We start from the raw sequence: 13,772 nt of genomic DNA, 5'->3' as shown, positions 1-13,772 counted from the left end.
ATTGGACCAAAGCCACCTAGTCACCCAAGCGCAAAGCTTGGGAGACACCCTGAATTGGCCCATTTTCTCATGCATCAGATCACCTTGATTTCCAAGTCTGGCCACTTCTACCTTCTCAGTGAGTCTTCAGCAAGTTCCCCTGTAATTTACTGCCTCATCACATTTTGCTCAGAGATTGCTTCCTAACTTGTCACAATGCTCTCAGCGTGGCCTCGAGTCACCCACCACTCCCAGAACCAGCTTTCTGGTGAGCAAGTGAGAATGCCACAGGCCCTGCAGTGCCAACAGCACCCAACCTCTGAAGTCCTTGCTGTCCTTTTCTACTGTGACACTCTGGCAGTCCAGTCCTCTGCCCCATGCCTACAATCTCCCTTCTTCCAGGAAATAAAGCTGTAATAGGTTCTCCAGCACATCCTATGCAGAATTTACCCCATTATTTTAGGCCACTTACAGAGTTAATGCACAAGACAGTGGTTTTTTTAGTAGAGAGATCCTGCCCTGATCATCTTTGGTCCCAAGAACCTACTATGGTCTCTGAGACATTGTGAGTACCTACAAACAGAAATACTTTAAAAGAAATTCAGAATGGACTCCGTGCCTCAGCAGCTAACTTTTTTGGATACCTGCCCTCTAGAGGCTCCAGGATTCCTCTCTCTCCCCTGCAGCGCAGGTGAAGGGCAGCTGGGTGGCTCGCCTCCTTCAGGCTGGGCTGGGTGGCCGCCCTGCGCCTGCGCCCTCTGTTGCTCCGCTCCCGGCGCGTCTCTGTGCGCGCGTGTCTGTTTGGGTGATAGGCGAGGCGTGGGGGAAGAGTTCAGCCTGAGTCACAGTCTCATTCACTGATTTCTCCGCGGCTGTACCGATGCTACCTCCCCAGGTAGCTTCCAACTACTCCCTCGCCGACCCAGTCCGCGCCTCCCGCAGTTGCACTCAGCCAGACTGACGACAGATTCACCAGTGAGTAGCTGCGGCTCGTGCGCCCCTGCAGCAGCTGTTCCCGGAGGTCCAGTGCCGGGAGCGGGCTTTGTGTGTGTGTGAGCGCGCGCGCAGGGGGTGTCCCTGGGCTTCCAAGTCGGCTCCCAAAGCTCCCTGTCCATCCGAGTCTGCGAGTCTGCGCTGAGTTGTGGGTGCCCACCTGGGCAGGAGCCCGGATGCCCCCGGTGCGGGAGGGTGTTCGTGGGGATTCCCGGGCTCACCAATGGGGTTTCCCGGGAAGGCGCCTGGGCTGGTAGGCGGTGGGGTAGTCCAGGCTGTGAGCGGCTGGCAGGCGGGGAATCTGGGAGCGGGTCTAGCCAACAGTGAGGAGGGAGACAGCGTAGCTGCCGCCCTTGTTCGCCCAGCCTCTCCGCCTCTACCCCTCTCCCCATTCCCCTTTCTCCTTTCTTTTCCCCGCAGCATCACAAAAGCGCGCCGCAGACTAAAAAACCTAATGCCGTGCAGTCCTGCTTTCCTTTCCCACCTGGTGCGCATTCCCCTAGGCTGGAGAAATGGAGTGGGAGTCTCCGAGATTAGGGATTGGTGGCTTATCTTGGAGAAACACATGTTTTAGGCTCTCATTGAATGCAGCCTGGTGCAGGATCGCGCGAGGGGTTCCTACAAATACACGCCAGTGTGGGTGTGTGCGCTCTCTTCCTCTCTCTCTCTCTCTCTCTCTCTCTCTCTCTCTCTCGCACGCGCGTGCACCTCGGGCCCACCCTCGCGGGGTGCGCTCGATGTAAATAGCACGCCCCTCTGCCCGCCCTGGCTTGCCAGGACTGCTCCGTGGGCTCCCGTGCCCGCATCTCTTTGTTTGCTTGTGGCTTCCCCACCCATCCGTAGGGCAAATTGATTTTCGGTTTCGCTTGACACTAAGCGCTGGGACTTGGTGTGGGCCGTGGCCTCAAACGCTCCTGGTATTTGTCATTGAATAGTTCTCTCGCACGGGGTGATATTTTTAGTGCTGGGAATAAAGAGGCAAGCGCGTTGACCTTTTTGTGGCGGCTGCCTTGAGCTCTGAGTACGTGTCTCTAATTCCTGGAGCAATCGGATTCAAACCCAGTCCCACACGTGCCTGTGCACAAGTGTGTACACACATTTCTACACACGTAGCTTTCCCCTTTTTTGTTCTTTTTGAAAATTGCGACTGGAAATGCAGTGTGTTTATTTAAAAAAAAACTTTCCTTTGTTCTTTCGGGCATTTTCTATTTTGAGTAATGGAGTAGGAGTACCAAAAGGTTGCAATTAGTTCGCTGGAATAAAAGACACTGTCTCTGAGTCAGAGCCGCCAGGTTGATAATTATTAACATATAAAAGCAGTTGCACTGTTTAAGGGCAAAGGGGGCGGGGCGGGGGCAGGTCCTTGGTAGACAATGAGGGAGGGTCTCTGCCGACCGCCTACTGCTTATTGTTCCCCCGCACTGGAGGTTGCAGCCTGCAGTCGCCTCCTTCTCCAGGGATTCGTTCCTTGGTGGGAACGTCCGAGTCATTCAGTACTGGTGCCTGGGGCGCTGGGGCGCGAGCGCTAACCGCAGAAGCTCTTCGCTGACCACCCTTTCTTTGCTTCACAGGTTGGTATCTTTGCACCCGAGGGTGTTGCGAGCGGAGGCGGCGAGGACAGCACGCCTCTGGGCGGGATGCAGCACGGGCATCAGCGCTAAGCGCCCCAACGCTGGGCACCGGACGTTATTGCTCCGGGCGGCCGGCCGAGCGGCGGCGGAGGGGATGCACCCGGGACGCTCCAGGCTCCTTCCGCAAGCTACCGCCCCGAGGTGGACCCCGAGCAGAGCTCATCACAGGACAGCGAGGACCCCTGCCCCCCGGGGCACTAGGCTGTGGAGCCTCGGGGCAGAGTCTGCAGTCAGGATGCCCTCGGTGCCTCCCTGCTTGTGAGGATGTCCTGCGCGGCTCCGTATCCCCCAGCCCCGGTCCCTGGTGGGCACGACTTCGTGGGCCTGGCTTCGGCCCCTAGTGCCGGTGGATGAAAAGCTCCGGAGCCCTTGAATGCGATCAGTGATCGAGTCTGAATTCTAAGAGCCATGGACGAAGGCACTGGGCTGCAGCCCCTGGCGGGACAGCAGCTCGAAACTCGGGCCACAGAGGGAGCTGTCCAACAGAAGTGCGAACCAGAGACCTTCAGGTCCAAGAGTCTACCCGCCTTGAACAGCGCCTCCTGTCGGCCAGATCTCAACCCCACTAGTGTAGGCGCCGAGCCAGGCCGTGCAGATTCTTCGGGCCACCAGGAGTTGAATCAGGGCCTGAACCGGTTGGTCCCCAGCCTCTCCGCCCCGTCCACTTCCACAGAGATGGCAGGGCTCGTGGACTGCAACCACAGAGTGGACGTCTGCAAAGCCATGTCGGTGTCCTCCACGTTGGCCACGCTTCAAGGGAGAAGGTGCCTCCATGTGGTCCTCACCGATTCGCGTTGCTTCCTGGTTTGCATGTGCTTTCTGACCTTCATCCAGGCGTTAATGGTCTCAGGGTACCTGAGCAGCGTCATCACCACCATTGAAAGGCGCTACAGTCTGAAGAGTTCCGAGTCAGGGCTCCTAGTTAGCTGCTTTGACATAGGAAGCCTGGTGGTGGTGGTGTTTGTCAGCTACTTCGGGGGCCGGGGTCGGCGGCCCCTGTGGCTGGCTGTGGGTGGACTTCTCATCGCCCTCGGGGCAGCCCTCTTCGCCTTACCTCACTTCATCTCGCCTCCCTACCAGATCCAAGAGTTGAATGCCTCGGCCTCCAATGATGGCCTATGTCAGAACGGCAACTCCACGGGGACTTGGGAGCCTCCTGCCTGCCTGAAGGACTCTGGGGGGAATAATCACTGGGTCTATGTGGCTTTATTCGTGTGCGCACAAATTCTCATTGGAATGGGCTCCACACCTATTTATACCCTGGGACCAACCTACTTAGATGACAATGTCAAGAAAGAAAACGCTTCCTTGTACCTAGGTAAGAATTTTCTGTCCTCTCAGATAAGTGTGAAGTCAGAAGTCAAAAAGGAAACACTTTCTTTCACATTTTCCTGGAGATTTTATGTATATTTAGCTATGTACAGTGAATTACATATGTGTTATAATCATTAAGTTTCAGTTTATTTATGTTTTGGCTTTAGGGTGGTGTGTTTAGGTTTGGGAGAGAATCAAAAGTTGAGAGCCATTTGAATAAGCTTTCAGACTCGCACTTTATATTTTTTTTCCCCAAGTCATGAAAGTTTTTAACTATGAGGTAGTTTCTCTCTCTCGCCACCTATCTTTGGAAAAGCTGTAATCTATCAAGTTTACCTTCTAATAGCTGTCCTTCTTGAAAGGTTCTGGAAGGAATAGAAGTAGCTGGTGTGTAGGGTGAAGTTGCTGCTTCTCCTTCCCCTCTCGGCAGTTCAGGTGCTGAAGTGCCCAGACCAGATAAAACATACTTCATTGCCACCATACCGACATTTCTTACGCATCACCTGCTTCACTTAAACAAATGAGTGATATCACATGACTAGGTTATCTTTATGTAGAAGCAACCCCACAAGTTGTAAAGTTTATCAAAAGCTATTTTTATTGCTGGTTGGAGACCTTCAATGAAATGCACTTGAGAGCAGAATCCCTTATTAATTTCTGAAAAGCAAATAATGGATTGGGTGAGTTGACTTGCATGAATCAGCTGCTGCCGACAGGGGTGCTTGGGTTAGGTACCGGGTTCTCACCAGAGGCCAGGCAGGCACTGCAGCTGGTAGGGAAACATAGCTCCTAAAAAGCTGTGTGGTTGTTAGGAGCTTCCTGTACTAGCTGCCCCTTCAAAACCGAACTTATTCCTTTCTTTATTTTTAATTTTTTATTTATTGATTTGAGAGAGAGAGATGGGTAAATTTGTTGTTCCACTTATTTATGCTTCCATTGTATGTGACCTGACTGGAGATCACACCTGCAACCTTGGTGTATTGGGGGTGATGATCTAATCAACTGAGCTACCCTTGCAGGGCCAAAACTGAACTTCTAAGGGATAGATTTGAACTCTTGGAAGGGATAAATAGCAGTTATGCCGGCTGTGATATTTTTTCTATGTTTCCCTACTTGAGTCCAACAAAAAGAGGGTGAAAGATTTTACTTTATACAAAAATGTAAGCAAATAGCAGCCACATTTAACAACTTATTAGCTATGTACTGATAGGGCTCTTGGTGTGGGAATAATAAGGTTTCAAAGGACAGTGAAAATGAGACCCAATTAAGAGGGCCATGCTTTTCCCACAGTACAACTGCTATCCCCAGAATCTGTTAGAGATGGTGTCTGAGCCATTTATAGTTCCCAGTAACTGTACCAAATGCATTAACACAAGAGTTTTCCAATTCATTTTTATTATTAAATGCAAGAGAAAGAAATTTACATTCAGAGCAGAGAGGAATAGCTTGTTTGTTACTTTGCCTGCATGTTTTCTAACATTTATTTAAAGGATGAATTTTTAAGCATAGAAGAAGTTGAATTAAGGACTTTCTTTTATGTAACTGCAGGAGTTTTAACATCCTAAGAAAGCTGATAATCATTTTCATAATACCCTCATGTGTTCACTCCATATTCAAATGTCCTCAGTTGTCCCCTTGAAGTCATATGGATATCATATATACAAAGTCCAGAACAAATAGTGTGCCTTTTTTAATGACAAAATCTTCTTTTACAAAATCATAAGCACATAATTCTGTAACATAACAATATCACACTCAAGCATACCATATGACATTTTAGGTGAAATGTTCAAATTGAAAGTATAAATTATTTTTAAAAAGTATAAATTATTACACCCTTATTATAACCCTACCAACTACGCTCAAGCAGGTGTTACTTCTGCCAGAATACACACACACATGCACACATAGATATTTATATATATTTATATTTCAAACTGTTCAATCTGATCAAGTTTCACACATTGTGTGAGGCTCATTTGCATTTTACAGTCTAGAACAGGGAGTGCGACCTTTTTCTTTTTCCATCACGCAGGCTTCTGAAGGGACAAGGCCAGTTGATTTGTGGAATGTTCCACATTCTAGGTTTACCTGAGTATTTATTGATGCTGCAAAGTTGAATCACTTGGCTGAGTAGGTGATTGGCAGGTCTTTCCATCGTAAAGGTACTTTTCTCCCTCTGAAGTAGTAAGTAATCTTCGGTGGTACCTTGCCTCTGTGGACCTATCTTCATATTCCTGCTGATCTTTGCTTCTATTTACTTTGAAAGCTTGGCTCTCCCTTCTACCCCACTTCTGGGTATCAGTAACATAAATTTCTTTCCTCAAGAACACAAGCAAAGCCCTCCACAATAAACAGCTACCAGTAAGAGCCCCAGGATTTAACTTCTCTGATAGTAGTTGTCCACCAAGAAGAAAAACAGCAAGTGTGTGTTGAGCTCTTATTCTCTGCTGGGCACTGTGCTCCTTCTGGGGAAACCAAAAATGAGACCTAGCTCCAGCACCGAGGAGCTTTCGGCGTAATGAAGACGTATTGACGATTGAAGGTAGGGGTGTGAACACGTGCAGGGGGAGGAAAGCTATGCAAACAGTGATCGCTTCCCCCCTCACCTTCTTCCTCCCCTTCCTCCCCTTCTTCCTCCTCTTCTTTTAGATACTGGTTAATCATTTATTTGGAAAAATTTTTGATGAATGCCTTAGGAAACTCATGAAACTTCTGCTTCATATTAAATGGATCTCAGTGAAAGCTCCAATGGTGGGAGTCCCAGGAATCTCCCATGGCTTGTTTTCTTTAGTGTTCCCAGTGGCCCTAAGACATGGGCGTTGATTTCCTTATTGTATGTTGAGGAAACTGGGGCTCAGAGGGTCTCGGTGACTGCTTCTGGGCTTCAGATCCATGCCTGTCTGACCCCAGGGCCTTTGGGCTTCCCTCCACGGTGCATGTCCTTTGGCTAGAGGCTCAGACAGCTGACTGACACCAAAGGTTGTGCCGTGTGCAGCAGAGTTCTCAGAATGGTGCAGAGGTTGCAGAACCCCCTGAAGTCATTCATCAAAACAAGATCATTCTCAAACCCCTTTAAAAAGTAGGTTTGGTGGGTTACTTTGTACAGATTCAAATGAGAGGGGTCACTATGTTCTTAGAACACGTGTGGGGTTAAGCTAGTATGATGTGGAATTTCTTCCTAATAAACAACTAGTTACATATCTTGGGTACTTTCCACAAAGCTATTCTTCTAGATTATCTTTTTCATTACTCTCCCCTTTCTTAGCCTTTTTGTTAATCCTTCTAACCTCTCATTACAACCACAGAAGGGGAGGGGCGGGAAAGCAGGTAGCAGGTTAGTAATTGCAGGCAGAAACAAATATATTAATTAATGTTAAAACCATTGAAATAGGGTGTAAATGTATATCTTAATCTTTTGCAAGTGCGATATTAACATTCTGGCATCTTTCACCGTAGAAGGATGTGGTTATAGGGGAGATACAGCAGCCTTTATGCCCATTAAATACCCAACTCCTTTAGCATTGAGAGAGGTTTAGTGTTGACCTGGAGCACAGAGAAAGCTTTGTAGGCATTCAAAGGTAAGGTTAACAATGATACCGTGATTTGTAATTGTATCTCAAGGAGAGAGGAAATGTGATCGTCTGGGGACAAGATATTCATGAATCAAGAAGAAAGTGAGAAAGAGAGGCTAACCAGGTGGGAAAAGGGGGGAAAAGGATGCATTTCTAGAATAGAAAGCTCCAACTTTGATTGGGTGATATTCGGGATACATGGTGATTGGCATGGGCTGGCCACATACCAGGCAGTGTGGGGGCAGCCCTCCTTGGTGTGTGCGCCCTGACTGCACACCGCAGGGAACAGTCGGCGGAATAGGCACAGTGCCTGACTCAGGAAGAGCACCGGAGGAGGCAGAGAGCCGTGTTGCTGTCTAGCTCTACCAGTGGCTCTCCGTGAGAGTTCAGACCAGTCCCTTAACCTTGCCCACCTCTCCTCCTACATGCGTATGGTAACATTTGGTTCTGGCCCTGTAATGTTTTGTGGGCTCAATGAGATTACATGTGTGCATAAGCCTTCAAACTCATCCTAGAGAGCGGAGGAGGGAGCAAGAGAGATTTTACTCTGAGTCTGAAAACCCATAAACATATCTTTTTATGATTGGAAAAAAGGCAACAAACATGTGTAGGAGATCACTCCTTAGAGTCATTGCACAGGAGACTGGCTCGGTGCTGCAGTGATGCTACGTTCTCATGGATGGGGCTTTCTGAGAAGTCAGGGTTTGTCGCCAGCGCTTTCTGCATGTCAATCACTGATGACCGACTATCTTTCTTTAATGTATGAACATTTATGTAACATGTATTTGTGCCCCATGTAACATAACAAAAACTCTTTTGAAGTTTGGGGGCCTCTGTGTTGCCCCCAGTTTCGTCACTGTGCCCATGTACTCTCGAGGATGCCCCATGGACCAGAATGGAGTTCCCTAGCCTTTTGTGGCTAACAGGACTTTGAGGAAGGCGAGTTGTAGGTCGTCCAGGCTGTATGGGGGAAGAAGGCAAAGGAGATAAGGGTAGTGCGTGTACTGAGTAGCCCGTAGTTGTATCTGCCACCCTGGTCGTGTTTCCTCTTTTGCCTCAATAGCCAGAAAGTTCAGGCCTTTCTTTTTTTCCTATTCTAAGTGGCTTGTAGCATTAGTTTTCCTGATCTTTTTGTGGGAATTTTGCAATGATCCAATAAAGTGCACCCTTTCACCTCTCTTGAGTTCTAAGAAATGAGTCGAAGGAATTAAACTGTGATAAAAATGAGGCTGAAGAGTGTAGCTCACGTGTTTGTGCAAGTGGACTTTCTACTAATCCCACGGCATTAAACAGACTCACCCTCCAGCCACAGGCAAAGCTGCACCTTCCCAGCATAGCAGCCCTGGGTCTCCCAGGTGGGCAGGGCTGTGATACGCAGGGAAGACATGTGCCAAGAAGGATCAGGGAAGGAGCTTTGTTCCCATGTGCCTACTCCCCAGCAGGAGGCAGAAAGGAGGACTTGAGCCAAGGACCCCCGTGTATTGTCCAATCCATCAATTACATGCATTCTCCTCTCCTTTCCGATAGGAACACCCCGGGGGGTGGGCTGGGGAGCCAAGAAACAGCAGCAGGGCGTCCATGCATCATCCCTTAGGACTTTTAACTGTTTTTAAAATATCTGCCTTAATTTTGCCTGACTTGTTTACGATGGGTTTATCTTTGCAAGCCACATAAAATCCTTTTGGGAAGCAAGTTCTGTTCAAATCATGAGTAAGTAAAATAATCTCCACTGAAAGGGAACCGGAGGGAGATTGACGATGGAGGGATCTGAGAAGATGACCCAGGACACATGGAGAAGTCACTAGAATGGATGCAGCACCCAGGGCCCTGTGGCGGCTTCATGTTAGAATGCAGTGAGTTTTCCAGATGCCTGGGACAGTTAATCTGCGTCAGAATGGGCATAGCAATTACTGGATATATAGCAGCTGCCTGAGGCTCACTTTCACCTGTAAAACAAACTAGTTGGTCCAAGATGCTGAGACACAAACAAACTTTAAATTCTAACTGAAAATTATAAGAGTTTACTGCTTTTGGTGGAAAGAACGGTGGGTACACATTGGTACGTTCACCCATCTGCAAATGACAGCAAATGGCCCTGTTGGTAGTATTTATTCATGATACATTTTCACCTTGCTATAAGTTCTGTTACCTCTGTGGTTCCAAACGGTCCCTCTGAAAATTTAAATGTGGGGGTGAATCCCCAGGGTGTCTTTTCCAGATGTAGATTCTGCTCCTGAGCTTCTGGGGTGGGGCGTGGAATTCTGCATTTCTAATATGCTCCTGGGGGAGGCCAGGGCTTCTGGTCCAAAGCCACATTTTGAGCAGCAAGTGTCCAAAGGCCACAGATGTTTCACCTTTTGGACCACTGGGACATCTCTCTCTGGGCTGGGGTCAGAGCCACTGTTGGCAAAACCAGCTGCTGATCCAAGTTTTACTTCATCAGGTGGAATCCCACCGTCTCTGATTGCATTTGCAGAGGCACGATGTCCATGGGGGATGTTTCATACGCTGTGGCTGCTTTTTTGAATTTCACAGTTGTGTGACATCGCGATCACTGCTGAGTTCAGGGGGAGCAGGTGGCCTTGGACAAACGGTGTTCATTTTGGCATTAACCAAAAGAAGCACCACTTTCTCCACCCGGAAGGCTCTGTGCTGAAGGGTGTCTCTTGGGTGGTGGAACTCTGCACCTCACAGGTAAGTCTGTGAGCTCTGCCACCCCAGGTGAGCTCACCTGATTAGGCCTCTTAGTGGAGGCAAAACAGACAAACCCCTGTATTTGGCTTTGCTTTTTTCTTTTTCAACAATCTAGAAATTTCAGCAGTGGATTGGGAGTTTTGTGACAGACAATATAAGGTCGGAATGTATTGGAAGTGATTTTACAGGCTGGAGATCAGCAGTTTTTCTGTGGTGAAGGATGGTTAGACTGGAAAGGGGCTGGGCTGGACTGGCTGGCTGAGTTCTCTCCAGCAGAAATGGTCTAGTCAGTACGCATCCTAGAGATGGTCTTGTTCAGCCCCAGGTGGTAAACGATCACTTGGCTTGCGAAGACACCCAGGCTGCAAAAGACTAAGGCTTTGTGCGGTGGATGACAGTATGGCAGCTCTTCAGGAAGTTAAAAATAGAATTACTGTATGATCCAGCAATCCCACTTCTGGGTATCCAAAAGATTTGAAAGCAGGGTCTCTGAGAGATATTTGCACATCCCTGTTTATAGGAGCACTGTTCACAAGAGCCAAGAAAGTGGAAGCAACCCAAGTGTCCACTGATGGATGAATGGATAAAAAATGTGGTGTATACATATAATAGGATATCATTCAGGTTTACAAAGGAAGGAACTTCTGACACCTTTATGTACAACATGGATGAACCTTGAGGACACTGTGCTAAGTGAAAGAAGACAGTCACAAAAAGAAAAATACTATGTACTTGCACTTACCTGAGGTACCCAGAATAGTCAAATTCGTAGACACAGGAAGTAGAATAGTGGTCACCAGGGGTGGGCGGGGGAGGGCAGCGGGGAGTCAGTGTTTACTAGGTACAGAGTTTCAGGTTGTGCGATGAGCAGGTGTGGAGACCTGTGGTACAATGATGTCGTGTACCTGATACCATCAAACTGTGCACTTAAAAACGGTTGTGGTGGTGAAAAAAAAAGATGAAAGGATTTACCAAAGTCATACAACCAACTTGTTTTCTGTCTGAACTAATTTATAGATTAGAAACCAATCTGTATTGAAAAATTATGAGCACATAAAGGAAACTGGGAAACTCTGAGTCCTCGGATGGGAGGGTCCCTTCCCCCAGCCTACGCAGGGGTCTAGCCTGTGTTGACGCATGTGCATCTGTACATCAACTATGAGAATTTTTTTCAAGTGTGTGGAAATTGCAAGTTATTCCTTTTGGGCATAATTTTATAAAGAAGAAATAGTGATTTGGGAAAAAATGGAGGCAAAATGGATTTTAGAGTAAGCGTTTTAGGGATGAAGCCTTCAGAGACAAATGAAGGTGAAGAAACATACCTGGCCATTTGGATTGTTTGATTGTCTTTTGGGGGGAAAGAGACAGGGGTATTTGGAAATGGAGACTGTGGCTCCATGTCGCTGTGTCCTGCTGTGCTGGGTTGTCCTGCAGGAGCTAGTGTTATCACCCCGCTTTTGCCGTCTCCTTGTTCTAGAGAAAAAAAAGAGGGATTCCAAAGCTGCCTGGTTCTCCTCCCACTATAAACACTGGTCCTCAGGGGCAGTGTTTTCTGAATCTCAGTTCCCTGTGGAAAACTGCATAGGTTACAGGTCGTTCTGAACAGTGGTTCTTACCTAGGGGTGATTCCCCCCACCCCCAGGGGACATACTTGCTAATGTCTGGAGTCAGTTTTGATTGTCACAATGTGGAGGGGGCCTACCGGCATTTCATGGTGTTTTGGCCAGTGTTGTTGCTAAATATCTTATAGTGCATAGAACAGACCCACAACAAGGAATTATTCTACAAAAAAAAAGGTCCATAATGATGCTGTAAACATTTTCCATCTTAAGCATTCAAGCTACTCTGTTATCTTGTGTTTCATATATCTTGGAACTGGAAATAGAAAGCTCTAGGTCATATAATCAGAAAGCATTGGATATATGGATGGAGATAACCCAGGAAAAACATATCTTTGTGGATTAGAACACCTTCTAGCAAGCCAAGGGTAGGAAATACAAGTTAATTGTGCATTACTCACTGCTACATTACCATTCAATAGATTCTATAATATCTGTAGTAGATTGTGGGAAGTACTATAGTGTTCCATAGGAGATTATTTTTACTAAGTGTAAAAACATAAAGGGTTTTATGGTTTTTATTGTGGCTTTAGTTTCTATCAGCTTAACAAAGTTTTTAACCCTGGAGACTTCTAGACCTTACTGGAGTTGGAAATAACCCTTTTTTTAAAAAAATATATTTTATTGATTATACCATTACAGTTGTTCTATTCCCCCCCCTTCAATCTCTTCCACCCGCACCCTCCCTCCCCCACCATTCTGCCCCCCTTAGTTTATAACCACGTGTCTCAAGTTCTTTGGATTCTATATTTCCCCTACTATTCTCACCCTCCCCCCTATCTATTTTCTACCTACCATCTATGCTATTTTCTGTGCCTTCTCCTCCCTTCTCCCCCTCCCACCCCCCTGTTTCTAACCCTCCATGTGTTCCTCATTTCTATGGTTCCACTCCTGATCTAGCTGTCCTCTTGGTTTGCTTTTGTTTTAGGTGTGGTTGTTAATAGCTGTGTGTTTGCTGTCCTTTCACTGTTAATATTTTTCATCTTCTTTTTCTTATATAAGTCCCTTTAGCATTTCATATAATAAGGGCTTGGTGATGATGAACTCCTTGAACTTGACCTTATCTGAGAAGCACTTTATCTGTCCTTCCATTCTAAATGAAAGTTTTGCTGGATAAAGCAATCTTGGCTGTAGGTCTTTGGATTTCATGACTTGGAATACTTCTTTCCAGCCCCTTCTTGCCTGTAAGGTCTCTTTTGAGAAATCCGCTGACAGTCTGATGGGTACTCCTTTGTAGGTGACTGTCCCCTTATCCCTTGATGCTTCTAGGATTCTCTCCTTCATTTTGGTCTTGGCTAATGTAATTATGATGTGCCTTGGTGTGTTCCTTCTTGGGTCCAACTTCTTTGGCACTCTCTGAGCTTCCTGGATTTCCTGGAAGTCTATTTCCTTTGCCAGACTGGGGAAGTTCTCCTTTATTATTTGTTCAAATACGTTTTCCACTCGTGGCTGTTTCTTTCCCCCTTCTGGTACCCCTATAATTCGGATGTTGGAACGTTTAAAGATGTCCTGGAGGTTCCTAAGCCTCTCCTCATTTTTTTGAATTCTCATTTCTTCATTCCTTTCTGGTGGGATGTTTTGTTCTTCCTTCTGGTCCATTCCATTGATTTGAGTCCCCGTTTCCTTTCCATCACTATTGGTTTCCTGTGCATCTCCCTTCATTTCAATTAGTTTAGCCTTCATATGTTCCTCTAATTTGTGACTTTGTTCCTCTAATTTGTGACTATAATCTACCAGTTCTGTGAGCATCCTGATAAATAGTGTCCTGAATTGTGCTTCTGAGAGGCTGGCAATTTCTCGGTCGCTTAGAGTTATTGGCTCTGGGACTTTGAGTTCTTCTTGTGCCATCTTTCGGGTTGTTCGTGCCTGTTCCATAGCAGGATCAGAGCCCTAAAGTGTTCACTAGAGCAGGGCAACTAAGTCGCTGGGTTGTGACGCTGTATGTGGGGGCGGGGTCAAAGAGGGAC

At 47.1% G+C, this 13,772-nt stretch overlaps 1 protein-coding gene across 2 annotated transcripts in view; it reads left to right on the top strand.

Moving 5' to 3' along the window:
• The first annotated feature begins 638 nt into the window (after positions 1–638).
• The window catches only part of SLCO5A1 (solute carrier organic anion transporter family member 5A1), a 118,770-nt gene continuing 105,636 nt past the window's right edge, over positions 639–13,772 (top strand). For both annotated transcript variants that reach the window (XM_037058686.1, XM_037058685.1), the window contains exons 1-2: positions 639–954; positions 2,544–3,921. In XM_037058686.1, coding sequence (XP_036914581.1) covers positions 3,012–3,921 — 910 coding nt within the window. In that variant the 5' untranslated portion in view covers positions 639–954; positions 2,544–3,011. The remainder of the gene's footprint in view (positions 955–2,543; positions 3,922–13,772) is intronic.

Source organism: Sturnira hondurensis, unplaced genomic scaffold (assembly GCF_014824575.4).
Source record: "Sturnira hondurensis isolate 20B ecotype Veracruz unplaced genomic scaffold, ASM1482457v3 Scaffold0010128, whole genome shotgun sequence".
NCBI lineage: Eukaryota > Metazoa > Chordata > Mammalia > Chiroptera > Phyllostomidae > Sturnira > Sturnira hondurensis.
The sequence above is the reverse complement of the archived record's forward strand: the minus strand, read 5'-3'. Positions and strand labels throughout refer to the sequence as shown.